Source organism: Dendrobates tinctorius, unplaced genomic scaffold (assembly GCF_039654945.1).
Source record: "Dendrobates tinctorius isolate UK_male_01 unplaced genomic scaffold, ASM3965494v1 ptg000241l, whole genome shotgun sequence".
NCBI lineage: Eukaryota > Metazoa > Chordata > Amphibia > Anura > Dendrobatidae > Dendrobates > Dendrobates tinctorius.
In genome coordinates, this window is record NW_027361908.1 from 13,813,439 (window position 1) to 13,838,559 (window position 25,121).

Below are 25,121 nucleotides of genomic sequence, written 5' to 3' on the forward strand. Positions count from 1 at the left end.
TTTAAAATCAATGATTGTTCTAATCACCCAAGAAAACAAGTGAACGGCACCCAAAAGAGGAGTTAAGTAAAAAATATTTGCACTACCTTGGCGTCCATGTCATGTCTCACGACTTATGAATCATGCAGTACTGTGTATGTTCTTTGTATTGTTGTTTCATTGCTGTGCAATACAGTTTGCCTTTTAGAAGGTTGTACTCTCTCTATTCCCCCTGTAGGCCAGCTCTGATGTAGGCTTTTATGTCAGTGCCCCCTCGCTTTTTCTTCCTCATTCTGAGAATGTCAGCCATGTTAAGTGGTTCATGTCTTTACATCTCTGGTTCAGAAAAAAATCTTTTTTACCTACTGTAATTGTGAACAACAAGAATTCATCTTAAAAATAAACCACCTTCTGGAATCTTTATGTACCTCTACAGTCAAGTTACACTATCTGATGAAGAACTTCCTGTGAGTACTAGTACATAGAGACATCCATAGGGTCCCGTTTCACCAGCGATCCTGACAACGATACGACCTGGTAAGGATCGCTGGTGCGTCGCTGAAAGATCGCTAGTAAGCTGCCAAACAGGCAGATCTCTTCAGCGACGCAGCAACGATCCAGTGGTGCATGCTGGCCAGCGGGACGCCGATGACTAAAAAATGGCCCAGGACATTCCTGCACGATCAGTGATATCCAGCACGGGGCCAGTCGCTGCTGCGTGTCACATGCAGCGAGATCACTGTTGCGTCACAAAATCGGTGACACATTAGCGATCTCTCTATGTGAGACGGGACCTATAGAAACCGTGTCTCAAGAGCCCTGCACTTGCAGCCTGTTTAGGAAGTTAGAAGAGTCCACAACGTTACCATGTAACAGCCAGATCTTTGTCAGCTTACGCCCAATGCTAACCTACTGGATGCCACTTGCGATTAGTGGGCGTTCAGAACATCATGGCATCACATAAGTCACTCGGCCTCAAATAGTATGTTGCACTATGAAGTCTCGGGGGGGGCCCCTAATAATCGCAAGAATTCCCCAGGATGCCAGAATTTAAGTGCTAGCTGAGGAAATTGGCTTTCACTGAGTACCGAAGTGTGTGCCAGTAGTATGAATCTTCTTGCTCGTCTCTACCCTGAAGCTTTGTTTCGTGTACAGTATAGAAAAGATTAAATATTTTAAGTACTCTAATGGTTCCCAGTTTTTTTTTTGTTTTTTTTTTAAAAAAACATCCAGACAGTAATGCAGCATTAAAGGCAATCTATGTTGCGAGTAGCAGTTAGCCATATGGTATGAAACAGACGCAGATAAGTAGGAGGACAGCATAAGATTGCTGCTGTCTAAACAGGCAGCTAAAGACATTGCTTTGGATGAAAATTTATGGCGTAGCAAAAAAAAAAAAAACTTTCTGAAGTATTTGTATTTTTTAGAAATGTATGAACCCTCTAAAAAACAAAACAAAAAAAGAAACACCTTTTAACAGGTAGTGACTTTAAGGGCAGAACAGTTTGCCATGTGCGTTAAACAGAAGAAAGATCTATGTAGATAAGATATTAAAAGGAAATCCAGTACACGCAACTCGCAGGACCAATAATGTTTGAGCGTTTGCCATATTGGTACTAGAGCCAGATCAAAAACATTGTATGATCTGATAGATGTCGAACCGCTAGTCAAGATTTGGCCTGCTCAGGCCTTAAACAACTGATCGGAGACATATGATGTATGGAAGGAAAGAAACAAACACAGCCTAACCATACAATACAGCAGTAATACACAAGTCTTGCCAAGTAATATGTGGATCAGCCAAGTCTATCAGTTGCTATTTTTTGTCCCAGTGTTGACGGTGCCAATGCCATATGTATTGCAGATTTTCACGTGCAACTCTTAAAACAAAACACAGCATTATCAATCTTTTTTAGGTTATTACTTCCACTAACACAGCCCTTTGCAGTCGTGAAGGATTCAGCCAATAGACCTGTGGAGTTGACCTGATTACTAGCATGTCCTTAGTGAGAAAATTTGTCCGAACAGGACAACCCTTTCAACAAAAAATGATTTGGGAATCCAGAATTGCCCCTCCAGTTTTCCACCTTGCCTCTTCATCACACGCCAAGCAACCAAACGCGAAACTGTCTTAATGGCATGATCTAGAAATAAATTTTAAAATTGTAATTTTCTGGAAAAATATGTGCAAAAGTTTTTCTCCAACCTTTATAATAAGGTGTCCTGTTGCAGAATAAAGGCTCTGCACCTCTTTGAAACTCGCATCAATGTATGAACACGACTAAAACAGGAGCTCCGATCCATCAAAGCAATTTTCCAAGAATTCAGGAGAAAATTGCTTTGAAACGTCAGAATTTTGCGCAATTCAAAGTTGCACAAAAATTTGAAGATTTTTGGCTTTTCCAAGCCAGTTTGCATACTTGGCCCAGATGAGTGCATTGATGGCCATGAGACCCTGGCATGACAGGTAGAGTTTCAGTCTTCCATATATTCATGAGAAACAAAGACAATTAACTTGGGTGATAGAAGCCGTAGGAAGAATATTGGGCAAATGATCATGTAGACTAATATTGTTGGAAGAAAGCAATTCCCTTTGGATGATAGCACAGTATACCCGACCAGTATCTCATGACCTGCGGAGCCCGAGAAGTAGAGCGCTTCTGAAAAAGGCAGGCAAGAGGGGCATGAGCTGCTTATTTCATAATAATATTATTTAGAATACAGCAGGAAGTGTGACACTTTGTCAGATCCTTAATTTGGGCTCGAGTTTCTATCAGTCTGCGCGTAGCATAGAAATGATAGGCTTAGCAATCATTCTTTACTCTGGGGATCAATTGGTAGCTGGGAGTTCTTGGTCTTTAGTCCCAGAGTCTTTTTTTTTTTTTTTTTTTTAAATTGTGAAGCAATAGCAATGAATTGACCCCAAAATACAGTTTAATGAGCCCACAAAGCAGGGTAGGGCATGAGAAATAGGACTTGAACTCTATAGCGCCACCTGTTGGTAGTAGCGATCCTACAAGTCACAATCAACCCTTTAACGAGTCTTGTAATATGACTTAGGATAAAAGCCAAATCAGAATCTCAATTTGCAGACACGGTGTTTCGGGCTATTGGCCCTCGTCAGTGCAAAGTATGAGAACTGATTTGTCTAGGTGAGAGGCTCTGGACTGAGGTCTAAGGGGTAAGGTTTCTCCTCTGCTCTTTAGTATATTTAACTGCCTCCCTTAATTTGGAATCCTCGGGACACTTGATGCCTTGACTGATTTCTTGGATGCTTAACATAAAATATTTTCCAAATCTCCTCTTTAGTGCCCTTTGTCTTGTGATTTGTGTAATTTATTTGTCTAATTCATGTGGGTAAAAATGGAAGTATTAAATGGACTTGTACTGATAACTGCGGTTCACTCCCACTACAGGTAGATTCATTACTCTAAAATTGACTGTCTTTGGTCACCTGGCAGCTCGAACTAGGGCTTCCACATACAGGCTTTGCTCTAGGTACTCTGATTATCAGGTTCCAAAGCAGCCCTGGCTTTCACCCTTTAAACTTCTGTACAAGTATGTGGATTTACACAGGAACCCTAGGTTGAATCCACTGAGTAGCCACTAGTCGGAGGATTACACAAGAAGGAATGGTCAGGTCTCCACATCAGAACTAAGAGTGAAACAGGGAAAAAATTCAGTCAGAAGAATTATCAGTAAATGGGCCAAGGTCAGAGTGAGAATCACGCAGGCAAAGCAGAACAATAGGAGCAGTCCAAAGCTAGTATGAACTATTGGCAACTCCCATCAGTAAGTAGCGAGTGGTGTTCTGTCCTATTGGCCAAAGTAAGGAACTGATTGCTCCAGCGGTACGGTACTACACGCTTCCATACTGCCAAACTAGACTACACCGGGGCCTGATTACGATTACAATCACCAAGCTTGAGTTAGCTGGTATTCGGCATTCCAACAAGTAGTCAGTGGTTTAAATTTGACTGTGGGGTTATCAGCCTTTGTTTTCCTTGTACCTTCTACAACTGTTGTATCCCCTCTATGATCTCATCCAGTATTTATTTCTGCAACTCAATATCCAATAAAAGTTACAGTTAATACAAAAAATACATAATTCTAATACTTCTGTTCTCCTTTTTCCCTTACAACGTAATTTTGTCTGCTTATAGCTTGCACATAGTAATAGTGTCTTGGCATAGTTGTACCCATAATAATAATGGCCTTAACATCTCTTACAGCCTCCACAGAGTAATAGTGTCCCATCAGAACACGGCCACTATCAGAAGAATGAGCAGTTCCACAATTGAGCATTTTTTTTAATATATATATTCTTAAACGCAGATCTTATGAACATAAATGTACCACTGACATAAAGTGCAATGTGTCACGAAAAACCGTTCTCAGAATCATTGGAATACGTTGAACCGTTCCAGAGTTGTGTCCACATAAATTGACACTGGTCAAAATTGAAACATTTGGTTTGGTCGGAAAGGTGAAAGCAGGTTTCAGGGTAAAGGGGTTAAATGTACATTGTGGTGAGCCTTCCTTTTAGGATATGATTCTGTTTGTGTCGTTCTCCTTAGTGGATGCATTGAATTGTACCCATGTGTCAAAGGTATATCATTGGAGAGTTACTTAAGTTTGGTGCGTTTTACAGCACTACACATTAGTTTATTATATAGTGTACTCCCCATCATTAGTTTGGTGAATCTTTGTCTATCTATAGTGTTACAGAACCACTCAGCACCCAGAATATGTTGTGCAGTTATATGTATGTATAATAGGTTCCATGTGAGATGCATGTCCCTAATGCATCAGCCCACAGGCTGCGCCCCTGGGCAGAGGGGACACGTTATTCTCCTTTTGTCCGCCCTCCCCCCACCTTTGTAAATCCCACAGTAAACATTGGCAGGCTCCGGCCACCTGCGGCTTTTGTAATGTATGTCTGGCCTGCCGCTTTTCTATTGGCCGGCCCTCTGTATCTGTGTGATATATTCTGTGTCCTAAGAGTAAAGTGTTGTCAGACTGGAAATACGTGGAGAAGCAGTGATCTTTTATATGCGCCCATGTAACCAAGGAATTTCAGCCAGCGTCATTCATTCAGACTCCAGCCAACGCAGAGCGGACCTCCGAAAACATGGGGTGGTACTGAAAGAGGTACCCCAGCTTGGGTAGACCCCGTTACATATAGTATTTCACTCACTCGGTAGTTGCCCACACTGCTTAACCCTCATACTAAGACCTATTTCTTTTGAATAGTGGTAAAAATAGTAAAAATTAATTTTGCTACTTTTATAAGCCATATAATTAAAATGTCCCTCTAGATAAATTCCCTCAAATATCTATCTGTGATGTTAGGTTTCCACTTTACTGACTCAATGTTATTTCTGTAATATGAAGACAATCATCAAATCTGTTTTTTTCTTTCAGGGCTATAATTATCCGAAATGGAGAAATCCTTCCTATGTCTTCAGAGTTTACACCAGAAACAGAGCGTCAAAGACTTCAGTACCTAGTAAGTTGGACAAAATATTACCAAGAAGCAACGTGCAATTGTTTTTTAAGGTGAAAGGGGTAATGTATATTTGTACACAATAAGGTAAAAGGTACATGTATGGCTGCCATATATCTCGTTGGTGTATTTTCTAAAAGCTCATATTGGCCAAAGAACACCAATATATTTTGTACCCATATAGTAAATAGGAGAGCTGACCTGTCTCCAAACTTGGCATCACTTCCATCCACCATAAATTACACATAGACCATTACTTTTATAGTATTCATAATTGATATGATTCATTTCTGTACTTCTGTGTTCTTTTCGACAGATTTATTAAAATCCCCTCCCACTTATGTGATTTTTTTTTTTTTAAATTTCTTTGTGAATACACAATTCAGACTGTTTGAATGGACTCTGTTGGCATGATTTCACCCCCCCCCCCCCAAACTATTTATATGTGAATGTAGCATTTTCAAAGACAAGTCCAGTAATACCTTTACATGGGCAGAGTCTGTTCCTGCATTGATCAGAAATAAGCACTTCAATTGATATGCAAATGAGGCCAAAGGCCTATTTATGGATATGAAGCCTCTGTCACTCCAGCTCTTTTCCATGACCAGCATCTAGTGATGAGCGAGTATACTCGTTACTCAAGATTACCTGAGCATGCTCGGGTGATCCCCGAGTATTGGGATGTGCTCGGAGATTTTCTGTTGCCGTAGCTGCATGATTTGCGGCTGCTAGACAGTCTGAATACATGTGAGGAATGCCTGTTTGTTAGGGAATCCCCACATGTATTCAGGCTGTCTAGCAGCCGCAAATCATGCAGCTGAGTTGACACAAACTAAATCTCCGAGCATGTCCAAATACTTGGAGGACACCCGAGCATGCTCAGGAAAACCCGATCAACGAGTATACTCGCTCATCACTACCGTGTGTCATCCTGCTTGACTGATAACTCCTTTTCCTGAAGTAGCACAACAAAGATAATGTCAGTCAAGTAGGAGGTAGCGGTGCTTGACACTGAATAGAGCTGGAGTGACAGAGGCTTCAGCTCTACAGCCACATTTGCATATCCATTCAAACTCTGATTTCTCCAGAATGGAGGAATGGACAGGAACTGTAACTGGATTGCTGGACTTGTTTGAATGCACTACATGGACATATAAATAGTTTGCGAGTGTGAGGGCAATAGAAAAGTGACAGAAAAGAATATGAGGGTAAAAATAGCCTGAGCTGCTGCTGATGTTTTGGTGATCTAGTAGGTGAATAGTTCAAAATAATAAAATTAAACTAAGCTCTGACTACAGGGTGTTCTCCCAAATTACTGAAAATATTAAAATGGGATGTCTGTGAATTTGTTTCATTTGAGACATCAGAAAATCACTCAACAGTACAAGGAAAAAAGTTTCAAATGAAGCAGCCTATTTCGTGTAGTATCTGGCAAATTTCCACAGTAAGAAGACTTCAAAAAAAGTTTGACGTTAGTAAGTGTGGAGGAGCAGGACGACTGATGCTATAGTAGCGAATGAAACATATGAATAAATAAGACAAAAATGTTGTCATCCAGATTAAGTGCTGCACAGTGGGTCAAAGGTAAGCTGTTAACGGCATTTATAGAGAACTTGTTTGACAACCAGCTATGGACGATTTACCTGAACAATTGTGTGTATGAAACTCACTTAAAGGGAACCTGTCATGTCCCCAAATGCTCTTTATCTGCGTATATGGGGTTAATCTGCAGCTTTTTGGCATCCTAAAGCTGCCCGGCCGCAGTACTGAAGTTCTGGCTACCAAGAGAAAATTGACTTTGTTCCTCCTAACAGCCTCCAGCTTTCAGTAATAGAGGCGAGGCCAGCCTGGCTTGAGTTACCACTCAGTGCATTGTAAGCGGTGACAGAAACCACGCCCCGGCACTGACTGACAGCCGGCTAAGCGGTGCATCAGTCTAATGGGAGTGTGCAGCCAGGCACACATAGTGAGTCAGAAATCCAGGGATTGAGTCCTTTTAATGAGAATATTCCTTTTAGACCACTGTCTTGGTGAAATTTAAGATAAAGATCAGCAGCCATTTTCGGAGTTGCTTGTGATCACTATCGGCACACTGATATTATCTTCTTTTCTTTTCTGTGGCTTTGTGGATCCATTACCAATGGATTATATCCGTGCTATAAGCATGTAATCCTTAAAGTGACTCTGTCAGTACAAAATGACAGTGTCTAAAACAGGTCCAAAAAAGCTCATCCTCTGAGATATATCTTGGATTATACTCTTACTCAATCCTGAAATTTGCACCAATTTAGAGTTGACTAAAGGGGATGAAATTAAAGGGACTCTCTTTGAACAGTCATTCTGTGCTGGCAAAGTACAGGCAATCGATGCCAGATGACGGAGCCAGTCATTTATATACACCTTCCCACCGGCTTGGTTTTCATCTAGCTCCTCCCTTCTCTGGCCCTATAAAGCTAAAGTTGTCAAAGAAGAGATACAATTCTGATAGTACTACAGAGCTTGGCTTTAGATAATGGATTTCTTTGATGAAAATTGCTTCACTGAAGATACAGCTGTGGTCAGCATTGTTGCCACACTTGATTTTTATTATTTTTTTTTTTACAGAAGGCAAATATCTCCAGAATTAATTGGATGGGTTTTAACTGTGTATCAGTAGACTCTTTTAGTAGCATGTCCAAATACACTTAGCAAAAAGGTTGACCTATACATACAAACAATAAAGAAGAAACCTAGTATAAGACAGATATGATTAAAGGCTCCATTCCTGAATGCTTAGGCCTGTTTCACACTTCAGTTTTTTATGTCAGTTAAAATCCGCCAAAAAGGCGGAAAACGGATCCGTTCCTAACTGATGTGAACGGATGCCACCGGACCGTTTTTTTGATGGATCCGCCGAATGAAGAATTTTAAAGGAACAGCTGCCCGGGAAGGGGAGAGAGAGAATTTTTTTCTCTGTCCGCTAGAATTGATTTCAGGGTTAACTTTCCTCCTGACTTCATTCCTCCGGGCATGCGCTGTATAAAAATGCGGATCCTACAGTACAAAAAACGTTCCATGGTCCGTCCAGGCATCTCGGCGGGCACAAAAAAATTGACGGATCCGCAAAAAAACGGAACCAACGGATGGCCATCCGTCAAGATCCGCCGGTAATGCAAGTCAATGGGGGAAAAAACAGATCCGCCAAAAAAAATGGCAAATCCGTTTTTTTGCAAAAACGGCGGATTTTGACTGATGGTCAAAAACGGAAGTGTGAAACAGGCCTTAGTTGCACAACCTTTGCCAACAATGACAGCCTCCAAATGTTTGGTATCCATCTGTGAATTTCTTCTATCTGTGGAATGGCCGTTTTTTCCAGTGCATTTCTCTCAAGCTCTTTAAATGTTTTTATCTCAAGCTATTTACAACTCTATGCAAAGACTTTAAATTGGATTCAAATCGGTGCTCTTACAGGTCATTTAAAAAAAAAAAAAACGAAAAAAAACACTTTTATTTCGAATTAATCCCTTTAAAATAAAAAAAATCACATTTTCCCCACAAACATGTTATTTTGACCCCAAATTTTTCATTTTCGTAAGGCTAACAGAAGAAATTGCACCATACAATTTGTTGTGCAATTTCCTATGAGTTCCCCAATACCCCATATGTGAGGGAATACTACTCTTGAGGCACAGTGCAAAGCTCAGAATGGAAGAGGCGCCATAATGGATTCAGATTTTGCAGTAATGGTTTGAGGGTGCCAGGTCACATTGGCAGAACCTCTGAGGTGCCAGAGCAACAGAAACCCCCATATGTGAACTCATTTTACAAACTACAATCCCCAATGAATTTATATAGGTGCTCAAAATTAGGTGGGCTCTCATTGCTTCAGAAATGCCAAACATATGAATGCTATATGTGGTTTGGGTACACACTGGGGCTCAGAAGGGAGGGGGCATTTGGATTTGAGAGCGGAAAATTTGCTAAATTTCTTTTGGAGGGTGAGAAGCCATTTTGCTTTTCCAGAGCCTTTGTACTACCAGTAACGTGGAAGCCCCCTATATTTCCGTTAACAGATGATCGACGGAGTGTGGACTTGCCTTTTTTGTGAATTTAGTTGAAGCTTTTATTGGGAACATTTTGCACAATATTTGGGATCACATTTGTCCGGCACTCTACTCTGAGCACTTACTTTGGGGTTTCCATCTAAATCTGAGTGACGTGATTCAGATGAAACCCCCAAGGGATCCATTCACTATGAGACAGCAGATAAGCCAGACTGCATCCACAGTATCTGTTCAGCGATATCCTTCTTTTCAGAAGTGCACAAAATTGGTTTTATTTATTTTTTACGCCATTCCTCGTGCAGTATAAGTGATTAGACGACTTTATTTTGCTGGTCGGTGTGATTACAGCGATACCAGATTTATATTGTTGTTTTTAGGTTTGGCAGCTGTCACACACTAAAAGACGCTTTTTATTGCAAAAAAAAGTTTGTGCATCACCACATTTTGAGAGCTATAATTTTTTTTTTTCTGGTGAAGAAAAATGGTAAAAATTGAAAAAAACAAAACAGTGCTTTCAGACCTCAAACAATGCAAAGAAAACAAGTTCATAATCATTTAGAAGCAACAATACTAATGTTTTAACCCAGGAAGAGTTCTGAAATCAATATTTTGTGGAATAACCAAGATTTTTAATCACAGCTTTCATGCGTCTTTGCATGCTTACCACCCGTCTTTCACACTGCTTCTGGTGCAAAAATTTTAAGCAGTTCTTCTTTGTTTGATGGCTTGTGACTATCCATCATCCTCTTGATTACATTGCAGAGGTTTTCAGTGGGGTTCAGTTATGGACAGGGATTTGAAGTGGTGGTCTCTAATTTTTTTTTTTGTATATTCTATTGTATATTCTATATATATTCAGTATATACACTATTATGTTCTGTATTCTATTCTATATACAGTATATACTCTATTATATTCTCTCTCTATCTCTCTCATATTTATATATATATAATATTCTCTATATACAGTGCCTTGCTAAAGTATTCAGCTCCCTGGAACTTTTCAACCTTTTCCCACAGATCATGCTTCAAACATAGATAACAAATGTAAATTTTTAGTGAAGAATCAACAAGTGGGACACAATTGTGAAGTTGAACGAAATTTATTGGTTATTTTAAATTTTTGTGGAAATTCAAAAACTGAAAAGTGGGGCGTGCAATATTATTCGGCCCCTTTACTTTCAGTGCAGCAAACTCACTCAGAAGTTCACTGTGGATCTCTGAATGATCCAATGTTGTCCTAAATGACTAATGATAAATATAATCCACCTGTGTGTAATTAAGTCTCCGTATAAATGCACCTGCTCTGTGATAGTCTCAGGGTTCTGCTTGAATCCCAGAGAGCATCATGAAGACCAAGGAACACAACAGACAGGTCCGTGATACTGTTGTGGAGAAGTTTAAAGCCGGATTTGGATACAAAATGATTTAAAAAATTTAAACATCCCAAGGAGCACTGTGCAAGCAATCATATTGAAATGGAAGGAGTATCATACCACTGCAAATCTAGCAAGACCCGGCCGTCCCTCTAAACTTTCATCTCAAACTAGGAGAAGACTGATCAGAGATGCAGCCAAGAGGCCCATGATCACTCTGGATGAACTGCAGAGATCTACAGCTGAGGTGGGACACTCTGTCCATAGGACAACAATCAGTCATACACTGCACAAATCTGGCCTTTATGGAAGAGTGGCAAGAAGAAAGCCATTTCTCAAAGATATCCATAAAAAGTGTGGTTTAAAGTTTGCAACAAGCCACCTGGGAGACACACCAAACATGTGGAAGAAGTTGCTCTGGTCAGATGAAACCAAAATCAAACTTTTTGGAAACAATGCCTAACGATTTGTTTGGTGTAAAGGCAACACAGCTCATCTCCCTGAACATATCATCCCCACTGTCAAACATGGTGGTGGCAGCATCATGGTTTGGGCCTACTTTTCTTCAGCAGGTACAGGAAAGATGGTTAAAATTAATGGGAAGATGGATGGAGCCAAATACAGGACCATTCTTGAAGAAAACCTGTTGGGAGTCTGCGAAAGACCTGAGTCTGGGAAGGAGATTTGGCTTCCAACAAGACAATGATCCCAAACATAAAGCAAAATGTACAATGGAATGGTTCACAAATAAATGTATCCAGGTGTTAGAATGGCCAAGTCAAAGTCCAGACCTGAATCCAATCGAGAATCTGTGGAAAGAGCTGAAAACTGCTGTTCACAAACGATCTCCATCAAACCTCACTGAGCTCGAGCTGTTTGCCAAGGAAGAATGGGCAATAATTTCAGTCTCTCTATGTACAAAACTGCTAGAGACATACCCCAAGCGACTTGCAGCTGTAATCGCAGCAAAAGGTGGCAGAAAAACTATTAAGTTAAAGGGACCGAATAATATTGCACGCCCCACTTTTCAGTTTTTGACTTTCCGCAAAATTTTAAAATAACCAATAAATTTCGTTCAGCTTCACAATTGTCTTCCATTTGTTGTTGATTCTTCACCAAAAATTTGTATTTGGTATCTTTTCGTTTGAAGCATGATATGTGGGAAAAGGTTGAAAAGTTCCAGGGGGCCGAATACTTTTGCAACGCACTGAATATAGAAAAATAAATAAATAAAAAAAAAAAATATATATATATATATATATATATATATATATATATATATATATATATATATATAGCGTTGTGAAAGTATTTGGCTCCCTGGAATTGTTTGCATCCCCCTGCTATGCAAACTGTCAGCTCTGCACTGGCAGAGAGTGTTGATAATCTTGCACTGCTCATGATCAAGCATGTTTCCTAGCGCTGGTGATCTGGGTCACCATTACAACGATTGGGACCCTGCGTCACGCCGTGGGGTCTCCGATCCCGGGGCAGAGGGGCTGTCATCCCTCTGCCGTCTACCGGAGTACTGCAGTCGAGTTCGATCACAGCATTTAGGGGGTTAAAGTGCAGTAATACGTCCCTGGTCAATAAGGCACAATGCGTGTGGATGTATTATTACTGCAAATGTCAGGGTACAGAGATTAACCATTCTTGTGGTTCTAAATTTCCGACTAGTCATCTCTATGGTCCTGTCCCCTGCTACCTCTTAAAGTATGCTTTTCTCTTAATTGCCACAGCATTTTTGAGTCCAACATTGTTGGCTGAAATCATAGAGATAGTGTCTTATACAGTTAGGTCCATATATATTTGGACAGAGACAACATTTTTCTAATTTTGGTTCTAGACATTACCACAATGAATTTTAAACAAAACAATTCAGATGCAGTTGAAGTTCAGACTTTCAGCTTTCATTTGAGGATATCCACATTAAAATTGGATGAAGGGTTTAGGAGTTTCAGCTCCTTAACATGTGTCACCCTGTTTTTAAAGGGACCAAAAGTAATTGGACAGATTAAATAATCGTAAATAAAATGTTCATTTCTAGTACTTGGTTGAAAACCCTTTGTTGGCAATGACTGCCTGAAGTCTTGAACTCATGGACATCACCAGACGCTGTGTTTCCTCCATTTTGATGCTCTGCCAGGCCTTCACTGCGGTGGTTTTCAGTTGCTGTTTGTTTGTGGGCCTTTCTGTCTGAAGTTTAGTCTTTAACAAGTGAAATGCATGCTCAATTGGGTTGAGATCAGGTGACTGACTTGGCCATTCAAGAATATTCCACTTCTTTGCTTTAATAAACTCCTGGGTTGCTTTGGCTTTATGTTTTGGGTCATTGTCCATCTGTAGTATGAAACGACAACCAATCAGTTTGGCTGCATTTGGCTGGATCTGAGCAAAGTATGGCTCTGAATACCTCAGAATTCATTCGGCTGCTTCTGTCCTGTGTCACATCATCAATAAACACTAGTGACCCAGTGCCACTGGCAGCCATGCATGCCCAAGCCATCACACTGCCTCCGCCGTGTTTTACAGATGATGTGGTATGCTTTGGATCATGAGCTACTGTACCACGCCTTCGCCATACTTTTCTCTTTCCATCATTCTGGTAGAGGTTGATCTTGGTTTCATCTGTCCAAAGAATGTTCTTCTAGAGCTGTTCTGGCTTTTTTTAGATGTTTTTTAGCAAAGTCCAGTGTAGCCTTTTTATTCTTGATGCTTATGAGTGGCTTGCACCGTGCAGTGAACCCTCTGTATTTACTTTCATGCAGTCTTCTTTATGGTAGAGTTGGATATTGATACGCCTACCTCCTGGAGAGTGTTGTTCACTTGGTTGACTGTTGTGAAGGGGTTTCTCTTCACCATGGAGATTATTCTGCGATCATCCACCACTGTTGTCTTCCGTGGGCGCCCAGGTCTTTTTGCATTGATGAGTTCACCAGTGCTTTCTTTCTTTCTCAGGATGTACCTAACTGTAGATTTTGCCACTCCTAATGTTGTAGCAATTTCTCAGATGGGTTTTTTCTGTTTTTTACAGCTTAAGGATGGCTTGTTTCACCTGCATGGAGAGCTCCTTTGATCGCATGTTTCCTTCACAGCAAAACCTTCCAAATGCAAGCACCACACCTCAAATCAACTTTTATCTGCTTAATTGAGAATGACATAACGAAGGGATTGCCCACACCTGTCCATGAAATGGCCTTGGAGTCAATTGTCCAATTACTTTTGGTCCCTTTATAAACAGGGTGGCACATGTTAAGGAGCTGAAACGCCTAAACCCTTCATCCAATTTTAATGTGGATACCCTCAAATGAAAGCTGAAAGTCTGAACTTCAACTGCATCTGAATTGTTTTGTTTAAAATTCATTGTGGTAATGTCTAGAACCAAAATTAGAAAAATGTTGTCTCTGTCAAAATATATATGGACCTAACTGTACATGTTGGCCGTGGCCCGATTTGCTGTCTGGTTACTTTTAAAGCCATAATTGATAGGTTAGTTGAAATCATGTGGGAACTGATAACCTAACCTGTCGTTACTTATGTTCACACACATACAGTGCACTATGTCTTAGTTTCTGTTGGAATCACCAAAGAAATAGTATTCTGACAGAAACACAAGCAGAGCCCCGAATGAGCCATTCACTTCAATGAAACCAAGAGAGTCACTTTGGACACTGTCTGGCCTCCATCATGACATTGTTTTTCAGACATTCATTAATGTGTGGCAGCTCCCGTTTATGTGCATGGCTGGAAAAGAGCAACGCGGGCAGGAAGCGGGCTAGAGAGTGTCCAAAATGACTCTTGGCACAAATGGGGTAAAATTTGGTTTTCATTAAACATTTCTATTGAGATTTAGTAGTTTTTTGTTGTGTTTTTGTTTGGGGGAGGCAGCGGGGTGTGCTTAAGATGAGGAAACTGCATGCACTTTTACAGAGTATTGTGACTTTAAGGTTTTTACAACTGAAGTATATTGTAAAAATGAGTTTTACTTGTAAAAACAATCACACCAAAATGCAAGGGTGCCCTTTGCAGTTACCCAGACACTTACCGTAATTACCCATCTCAAAGCAGTGGCGTTACTGAGACACTTCATATTCCCCCTCGGACTGTGCCGTTACTAAGATGCTTAATTTTCCCCCTCTCAGTTCTATGTAGTTAGGGTACAGTCAGAAGACCGTATAAATTGGACTGCGATCGGAATGCAGTGCTCGGACTGGCCGGCGGCTCTACCGACACGAGTGTGATAGTTGCATAGAAATACATGAAGTTGTCATGCTCAGATTGTGAGAATCGGTGGCCAGTCTGTGCACTGCGTTTCCAGTCCAATTTATACTACAGTCTGACTGCGTTCTACTGAAATTTTTTGATGTCTGCCTTCATGGAGTGTTAAGTTACTGAAGCAGTTTATATGCCTCCTATGCTATTACTGATATCCGGTACTGTAGAATTGTGCAATCAGTAAAGAGTGCCGAACTGTGCAATCACCTCCTCTCGCCAGAATAGCTTGCTCAGAAGAACATGGTTTAGCAGTGTAAATACTGTTAAACATATACTGTGGCTATAGAAAGGTCCACACGCCTGTTAAAATAACATGTTTTTGTCATGAACTTGTCACCCATATTCTGTATAATTCAACTGAAAAACAAACTAAAATAATCTTCACCTATTTAACAGAGGCTTCAAGGATTTGTTTCAACATTGACTGATATTTAGAACTGTTCATAGAACTGTTCATAATTCCTTCCACCTTGGCTAAAGCCCCAGTTCCAGTTGCCAAAAAACAGACCCAATGCATAATGCAGCATCCACCATGCTTCGCTTAGTGTATGTGTTCACGCTGCGCATTTGCCTGTGGAATTTTCTGCACAGATTCTGCATCTCTTGGCAGAAAACGCAGGTAAAAATCAGCATGTTTTTTATGCGTTTTTTACGCAGATTTTCTTGTGTTTTTTCATGCGGATTTGTATATGTTTTGTAAGCTAAATAAAGATATGTTATTTAACAAAAAGAGTTGTGATGTAATGTTTACACACACAGATCTATAGATAGCTAGATCTATATCTATAGATAAATAAATGGAAAAAAATCAGGCAGCACTCCAGTTCAAAGAAAAATTGTGGACTTGAATCCAGCACCAAGTGGTGCAACGTTTCGACCTCACAGCACGATCTTTGTCAAGCTAAATAGATAAATAGCTGGATCTATAGAGGATAGATGGATAGATCGATAGATGGATAGATCTAGATCGATGGATAGATAGTTAATACCAAGCCCGATGTTTAATAATAAACTTAAAATGGTACATAAAGAGTTAAATAAAGAAACACACACACACAATCTGCGCAGGCCAGGGTCACACTTGTGAGAAACTTGCACGAATCTCACCCCTCAGTACCCGGCACTGCCGACGGCACTCGGACCGGAGCATTCAGCTGCATAGAAATACGTGCAGCCGCACACTCCGGTCCCGAGTGCCGGCGGCAGTGCCAGGTAATGAGGTGCGTGACTCTTGCGAGTTTCTCGCAAGTGAGACCCCGGCCTTAAACACAATATGTTTAATTAAAAAAAAAATGGAGTGCCAGAGAAGGAAAGCCAGCGATTGTAGGCTGATGTTTATAGCCTAGGAAGGGGTTAATACCCATGGATCTTCCCAGGCTATGAATATCAGCCCGCAGCTGTAGATTTAGCCTTTACTAGCTATTAAAATAGGGCGACCCCCCCCCTAAAAAAAACGGACGTGGCGTCCCCCTATAATTAATAGCCAGAAAAGGCTATGCAGACAGCTGCAGGCTGATATTAATAGCCCAGGAAGGGGCCATGGATATTGCCCCCTGGCTACAAACACTAGCTCACAGCCGCCCTAGAAATAGTGCATCTGTAAGATGCGCCAATTCCGGCATTTAGTCTCTCTCTTCCCACTGCCGTTTAGCAGTGGCATGTGGGGTAATATTTGTGTGGTTGATGTCACCTTTGTTTTGTAAGGTGACGTCATGCCCGGCTTAGTAATGGAGAGGAGTCAATAAGATACCTATCCATTACTAATCCTACAGTTGGTAAAGGGTTAAAAAAAGACACCGCCAGAAGAAAGGTATTTTAATTAAATAAAACACTAAACACCGTTTCCCATTTTTATTATTATTTCTAATTTCTGGGACGCCCTCGACCACCTGTGAAAAAAATAAATAAAAAATAATAAACCAACAACATTCTCCCTGTTCTGACGTAATCCATTTTTTTTTATTAACGAGTGTCCCATGACGATCTCCCTTGTAGAGCTGTCACATCAGGAGATGTGACCTCTCTACAGGGCCTCCAGTGACACACTGACAGGAGACAATGGCTCCTGCAGTGTTATCACTGATGGTTCACAGGAGTTCATGCTCTCACTTTACGGCATTGCTGCATGAGAATTTTCCCACACAGCGGTGCCACAAGTGACAGCCTGAACTCCATTGACCTCTGACGGCAGAGTGATATACTGCGGGAGGATACCTGCCGTTATTGTATCACTTGAGCCCCTGGAGAGTGGTCACATGTGCTGATGTGACAGCTCTGCATGGGAGATCATCGTGGGACAATCGTTATTAAATGGATTACGTCGGAACAGGGAGTATACTATTGCTTTATTTTTATTTATTTTTTTAAAAGGTGATTGAGGGCGTTGGGGATTAGCTGTATGGTAAGTATGTACTGTATATGTGTGTGTATTTTTTTTTTAACACTTGAACACACTAGCCTGATGATGGCACTACAGCTGTCCCATCATCGGCTAGCTGTCAGTGTAGCAGGCATAGCTAGATGGGACTAGTAGTCCCAATGGACGATGCCTGCCTATATACAGACACACGCAGACCCTTGCACAACATACACATAGACACCCGCACACATTCTCCGCACACACACAGTATTCACCAACACACTTTTCTTCTGCCCGATCTGCAGCATTTCTCGCACACAGCTCCACAGCAGATCTTTTTAAACCTGCGGTTTTGTTGCGGATTGGCCTGACTCAATGGAAGTCAATGGGTGCAGAAACGCTGCAGATCCGCAAAAAGAATTGACATGCTGCGGAAAATAAGCGCTGCAAATCCGCGCATATTTTTCCATGGCAGGTGCACAACAAATCTCAGTTTCGCATAGATTAACATTGGTGGTGCGCTACACTGCAGATTTGATGTGAATCCGTGCGGCCAAAAAACGCTGCAGAAACTCCTCAAAATCTGCAACGTGCGCACACAGCCTTAGAGTACAGTGTCCTTCTGGTGATGTTTGGTGTTCAGTTTGCACCAAACTTACGGTATTTTAAAAATGTGTGTCCAAAAAGTTCAGCCTTGGTCTCATTGGATCATAAAATGTTTTCCCAACTGCTTTTGGAAGACTTGATGTAGGCTGTTCAAAATGTAACCAGGCTAGCATATTTGTCTTTGTAAGAAAAGGCTTCCATCTTACCACCCTTCCCCACAGGCCAGAGATATGAAAAATGCAGGAGATTGTTGTTGTTACATGCAGTACATAACCAGTACTTACCAGAAATTACAGCAGCTCCTTTATTTGTGCTGTAAAGGAGCAAAATTAGGCAGCCTCCCAGACCAATGTTCTTCTAATGGTTTATCAATTTTTGAGGGTGGTCCAGTTCTAAGTCATGTCACTGTGTTGCCAAATTTAAGCCACTTCTCGATGACCGTCTTCAGTGTTCCATTGGATATCTAATGCTTTGAAAAAATTCTTGTGACTTTTGGTAGACAAGAGTTAATGTTTTGATGGAACATTGTATAGATTGTTAGGATGCATCTGTGAATAATTGAAACCAAACCATTTCACTTCCAATCAGCCAGAAAACCTTATATAGTGCAAGAATTTCTAGAAGAGATGTGGGTTGAATACACTATTAAATAGCTCCTCCGTATCTGCCACCTGAGGCACAGGAAATACAAAATGTAATTATACAATGCCAAGAAACGTTATGCATTAGCAGAGGGTCACTTTTCATGTCCTTGGATCTCCCATCAAATATCTTCCGTAAAAAATGGAATTTACCTCCCACTGAGATTTTTGCGTATTTGTTATTCTTTTTACTTTTTCTTTTTTTTAGTTTTAATGTTGACATGGATATTGTAACTGTATTTCAATCAGAACAGAAAAGCAATATAGTAGTCTGGCACTTAATTGTGTAATGGTAGGGTGTTGCCACCTTGATGTACTGCTGAAAGTAGCCATGTGGTGGTGAACTGCATATAGTACAATCACGTCACTACACCATCCATAAAGATGGAAGGAAATGCGGCACTCGAACTGTATGAAACCTTTCTTGTTATTGAAATCTGCTGCTGGCCTGGACCGGGAGCCTGGCTCTAAAATACCCCTTGGGAATGCAGTGCTGGCCGCCATCTAGTTGGAGTTACACAAATCAGAACGTTACCAGCTATCCCAGGGATAAGTGATCACTTTCATTCTTGAAAAACCTTTAATTGACTTACAAAAAGGCTCACCAGGCTCCCTTGAGACGATTGTTGTACTGTTACAAAAAATAGCGTGGGCTAACTTTCCCCTACCTGCTAGGAGAAAGATGTGTGAATATAGCCACAAATAAAAGCCACCGGCAATGGGAACTGCACTTAAAAGGAATCGGTCAGCAGGATTTCACCCCCCAAACTATTTATTTGTGCATGTAGCACTTTCAAACACCAGCCCAGGAATGCCTTTACATGGCCAGTCCATTCTTCTATTACTGAGAAATCCGCATTTAAATTGATAAGCAAATGAGTCTGAAGATCTATTTGTAGATCAGAAGCCTGTCACTCCAGCTCTATTCCCTCCTAGCGCCACCTCCTCTTGCTTCACTGACAGTTCCTTTGCCTGAGATCACACAGCATCGAGGCTATCAAGAGGCAGCCCTGTGTGGGAAATAGAGCTGGAGTGACGGAGGATGAAGATTTACAGCCTCATTTACATGTAAATTTCTCAGTAACAGAGGAACAGACTGGCCATGTTAATGTATCGCCAGACTTTTCTTTGTAAGAGCTACCTGCACATATCAATAGATTTGGAGGTTGAAATCCTGCCGACAGGTTACCTTTAACAAAAGTCAAACTTTTCTTTATCTTCCCTTTTGGTAAAGGGAGGGTACAAAGTTTATTTGTCATTGGCTTTTTACAGGGGATCCATCAACACGGTTTGTCCCTTAAGCAATTATCATAGAGAAACGAAGAGGTCCCTAAAATAAATCCTATAAATACACTGGGGGATATATGGTTACATAATTTATGAATCTGCTATAGAAAGTGGTTGCTGTCCTGTTTTTTTTCTACGTGTTTCTGTACACTAAATAAATTCAGCAGACCCATTTCTCTATTAGGAATGTGGTGAATTAATCCAGGATTTGGTTTGCATTGCTGCTTAATCTCAGTGGTTTATATGTCAAGATTCACATCTAAGTCCTGATTTCCTGCCATCACTTCCAGGAGCTAAAATTACAGATAAGATTGATGTATGTAAGCTATTCATGCTGGGGTGAATATGCAGAGCAAGGCTCAGATATGGTTCTACTAATCTTTTCTAATGTACATTACATGGCTTACAGTTTCTAAGAAATCTTTTATTTCTCTTTTCCAATCTGTTAGGCTTTCCTGCAGCCACATCTACTGGGAAATGAGTTCACACATTTAGAATTTCCAAGAAGAGTACAACGTAAAGAACTGGGCAAGATGATGCTTTACAGAGACTTTAACATGACCGGCTGGTGAGATTTCATATTTGGACTCCTTCACGTACTATGTTGGTTGAGTATTGCTTTTCTGCCAAAACAGAGGTTCTTTTAGTAAATTTAAAATATTTTGTTTCTATGTATATTTTTTTTTCACCAAATGTTCTACAAAAGTTTAGGCACCCCTGGTCAAAATTACTGTTATTGTTAACAGTTAAGCAAGTTAAAGATTAAATTATTTCTAAAAGGCCTGAAGTTATGACACATTTCCTTTGTATTTTAGGCAAAAAAAAATATTTTAGTCTTTTACATTTCAAAAATTACAAAAAGGAAAATGGGCTGATCCAGAAGTTTGAGCAACTTAGGAGATTTGTGTATTCAGATAACTTTGACCAAGGTTTCACACCTTAATAAGTCTGTTGGGGTTATGGCTTGTTCACTATCATCGTTAGGAAAGGCAAGGTGATGCAAATTTCCCAACTTTATAACCCAGCCTCCTCTAACCGTGTGCCAGAAAACAGCAGTCATAGGGTCTTCTAAGCAGCTACCTAGCACTCTGAAAATGAAAATGGTGGAGGCCCACAAAGCAGGAGAAAGCTGTAAGAAGATAGCAAAGCTTTTTTTCAGATTGCAGTTTCCTCAGTAATCAAGAAATGTCTGTTAATGGGAACAAATGGGAACAGTGGAGGTCAAGATAAGGTCTGATAGACCAAGCAAAATTTCAGGGAAAGCTGCTTGTAGAAATGCTGTAGAGGTAAATCAAAACCCCCACCTGACTGCAATAGACCTTCAGAAAGACTTAGCAGATTCTGGAGTTATGGTACATTGTTCTATTGTTCAGAGACACCTGCACAAATATGGCCTTTGTGAAAGTCATCAGAAGTAAACCTCTCCTGCATCCTCACCATAAAATACAGCATCCGAAGTATGCAAAATAACATCTAAACAAGCCTGATGCATTTTAGAAATAAGTACTGTGGACCAATGAGGTTAAAATAAAACTCTTTGGCCACAATGAGCAAAGGTGTGTGTGAAATAAAAGGGCGCAGAATTTCAGGAAAAGAACAGCTCGCCAACTATTAAGCATGGGGGTGGATCAATCATGCTTTGAGGTTGTGTTACAGCCAATGGCACTGGGAGCATTTCACAGGTAGAGGGAAGAATGGATTCAATGAAGTTTCAAAAAAATACTTGATACAAACATAACACCAACTGTAAAAAGCTGAAGTTGATAACAGGATGGCTTCTACAAATGGATAATAGACCTAAACACAAGTCAAAATCCACAATTAGCAAACAGAGAGAAACAGCAAAACGGCACTCAAGCAAAGTCTACTCACTGGTGGAGATATGGATGTTTGAAATCCGGGCGTCTGGGTGATATTCAAAACGGTTAATGGGAACGGTGCTTGCGTGAAACCACACATAGTATGAAGGCAAAAAATGAAGAAAAATGCGGCACTCGTGGAATCCGTTGAAAAACCATAGTCGTTTATTAAATTAGTTGGACAAGGTCAGCATGAGGGCTAGGTACTTGAGCAACATGCAGGGAAAAAGACTACAGCTGTTTCGCGTTACACACGCTTCAACAGGTCCACAGACTACCTCAAAAGGCGCAAGCTGAAGGTTTTACAGTGACCCTCACTGTCCCCTTATCTGAACATCATTGAAAATCTGTGTCTAGACCTCAAAATAGCAGTGCATGCAAGACGACCCAGGAATCTCACAGAACTGGAAGAATTTTCCATAGAAGAATGGATTAAAAATACCTCAAACAAGAATGGAAAAGCTCTTGGCTGACTACAAAATGTGTTTACAAGCTGTGATACTTTCAAAACGGGGTGCTACTAGGTACTAACCATGCAGGGTGTCCAAACTTTGGCACCAACTCATTTTTCCTTTTTGTATTTTTTAAAATGTAAGAGATGAAAATATATATTTTATCCAAAATCCAAAGGATACAGTTGTGGCCAAAAGTATTGACACCCCTGCAATTCTGTCAAATAATACTCAGTTTCTTCCTGAAAATGATTGCGCAAACAAATTCTTTGGTATTATTATCTTCATTTAATTTGTCTTAAATGAAAAAACACAAAAGAGAATGAAGCAAGAGGCAAAACATTGATCATTTCACACAAAACGCCAAAAATGGGCCAGACAAAAGTATTGGCACCCTTAGCCTAATACTTGGTTGCACAACCTTAAGCCAAAATAACTGCGACCAACCACTTCCGGTAACCATCAATGCGTTTCTTACAATGCTCTGCTGGAATTTTAGACCATTCTTCTTTGGCAAACTGCTCCAGGTCCCTGATATTAGAAGGGTGCGGTCTCCAAACTGCCATTTTTAGATGTCTCCACAGGTGTTCTATGGGATTCAGGTCTGGACTCATTGCTGGCCACCTTAGAAGTCTTCAGTGCTTTCTCTCAAACCATTTTCTAGTGCTTTTTGAAGTGTGTTTTGGGTCATTGTCCTGCTGGAAGACCCATGACCTCTGAGGGAGACCCAGCTTTCTCACACTGGGCCCTACATTATGCTGCAAAATTTGTTGGTAGTCTTCAGACTTCATAATGCTATGCACACGGACGGTCAAGCAGTCCAGTGCCAGAGGCAGCAAAGCAACCCCAAAACATCAGGGAACCTCCGCTATGTTTGGCTGTAGGGCCCGTGTTCTTTTCTTTGAATGCCTCTTTTTTTTCTCCTGTAAACTCTATGTTGATGCCTTTGCCCAAAAAGCTCTACTTTTGTCTCATCTGACCAGAGAACATTCTACCAAAACGTTTTAGGCTTTTTCAGGTAAGTGTTGGCAAACTCCAGCCTGGCTTTTTTATGTCTCGGGGTAAGAAGTCCACCCTCTTTTTTATGTTTGGTGTGGAATTATATCCAATTTGGCTTTAGGACAATTCTTTTTGTGTTTTTTCATTTAAGACAAATTAAATGAAGATAATACCAAAGAATTTGTGTTTGCAATCATTTTCAGGAAGAAACTGAGTATTATCTGACAGAATTGCAGGGGTGTCAATACTTTTGGCCACAACTGTATGTTTTAGAGAGCATTTCAACTTCTTTTCACAATAACAGCAATTTTGACCAGGGGTGCTACATGCCACTGTAGCAGACCCCGGATATCTACAAAACCAGATTGATCTATCATCATAATGTCAAATAGTGATCCCACTACTGTAGAGCCCAGTGGGTGGCATTTGTTAGACTACTCCAGCTGATGCCTGTGCATGGTGGTCTCAGATTTCTGTGCAACTCTCTGACTAGAGAAACCCATTTCATGAAGATCCTGACGCACAGTTGTTGTGCTGATGTCACTTCTAGAGGAACTTTGCAATGAGTGATGCAATGGAGTATAGTCAGTTTTTCAACACCATATGCTTCTGCACCTGTTGCCCTTCTCTGTAAATTTTTCTGGTCTACCACTTTTCAACAGAGTTGCTGTAACTTCTAGATGCATTTACTTCTTAAAGGGAATTTATTAGTAGAATCAACTTTCCTAAGCCGTCTAGGGTATATTGGCAAGCAGCTCATGTCTGCATCCGATTTTCTTATTTCAGAGAAATCCACGTTTTTCTTACATGTAACTGAGCTGTTAAAGACTGTGGACCGGACACTGATCTGCATGAGATTCTGCCTCCAGCTTATTTTAATTTAAATGGGGCTTTAGCAGTGTTGAATATATTGCTGGGGACAACGCTGTCAGTCATTACATGTCTCACACTGGGAATGAACACTTTAATTTATAATGAGCTCTATAGGCATCAGATCACAATATCAAGGTATTTTATTCAGCTTCCTATGACCTACATACCAACATAGATGGCATAGGAGGGCTGATCCTGCTGGCAGATTGCCTTTTATACAAGCTTATAGCTGACTGTGGTAGATCAGTAATCCCACAATCCTACTTGTGTAAAAAGTGGCACCCTATGATGATTTAAGTTGTGTTGATCTTCAGTGTAACCTCTAGAATTAATCTTTTTTCTACAAAGATTGTATGTCTGTGTGCTTGATTTTATTCACTTGTTTGCAACGGATAGGGCAGCAGGGTGACTCAGTGGTTAGCACTTTTGCCTTGCAGTGCTGGGGTCCTAGGTTCAAATCCCACCAAGGACAACATCTGCAAAGAGTTTGTATAGGCGTTTGTATTTGTTTTTTGGGGTTTTTCACACTCATTTCACACTAGGAAATTTAGATTGTGAGCCCCATTGGGGACAGTGCTCTGATGTATGTAAAGCGCTGTGGAATGAGATGGCACTATATACAGTTATGGCCAAAAGTATTGACACCCCTGCAATTCTGTCAGATAATACTCAATTTCTTCCTGAAAATGATTGCAAACACAAATTCTTTGGTATTATTATCTTCATTTAATTTGTCTTAAATGAAAAAACACAAAAAGAATTGTCCTAAAGCCAAATTGGATATTATTCCACACCAAACATAAAATAGAGGGTGGACAAAAATATTAGCACTGTTCGAAAAATCATGTGATGCTTCTCTAATTTGTG

At 40.5% G+C, this 25,121-nt stretch overlaps 1 protein-coding gene across 1 annotated transcript in view; it reads left to right on the forward strand.

The window, feature by feature from the left end:
- Positions 1-25,121, forward strand: part of PPM1H (protein phosphatase, Mg2+/Mn2+ dependent 1H) — a 304,754-nt gene that overhangs the window by 174,127 nt on the left and 105,506 nt on the right. The window contains exons 5-6 of the mRNA XM_073556965.1: positions 5,404-5,488; positions 20,521-20,639. Of these exons, the coding sequence (XP_073413066.1) occupies positions 5,404-5,488; positions 20,521-20,639 (204 nt within the window). The remainder of the gene's footprint in view (positions 1-5,403; positions 5,489-20,520; positions 20,640-25,121) is intronic.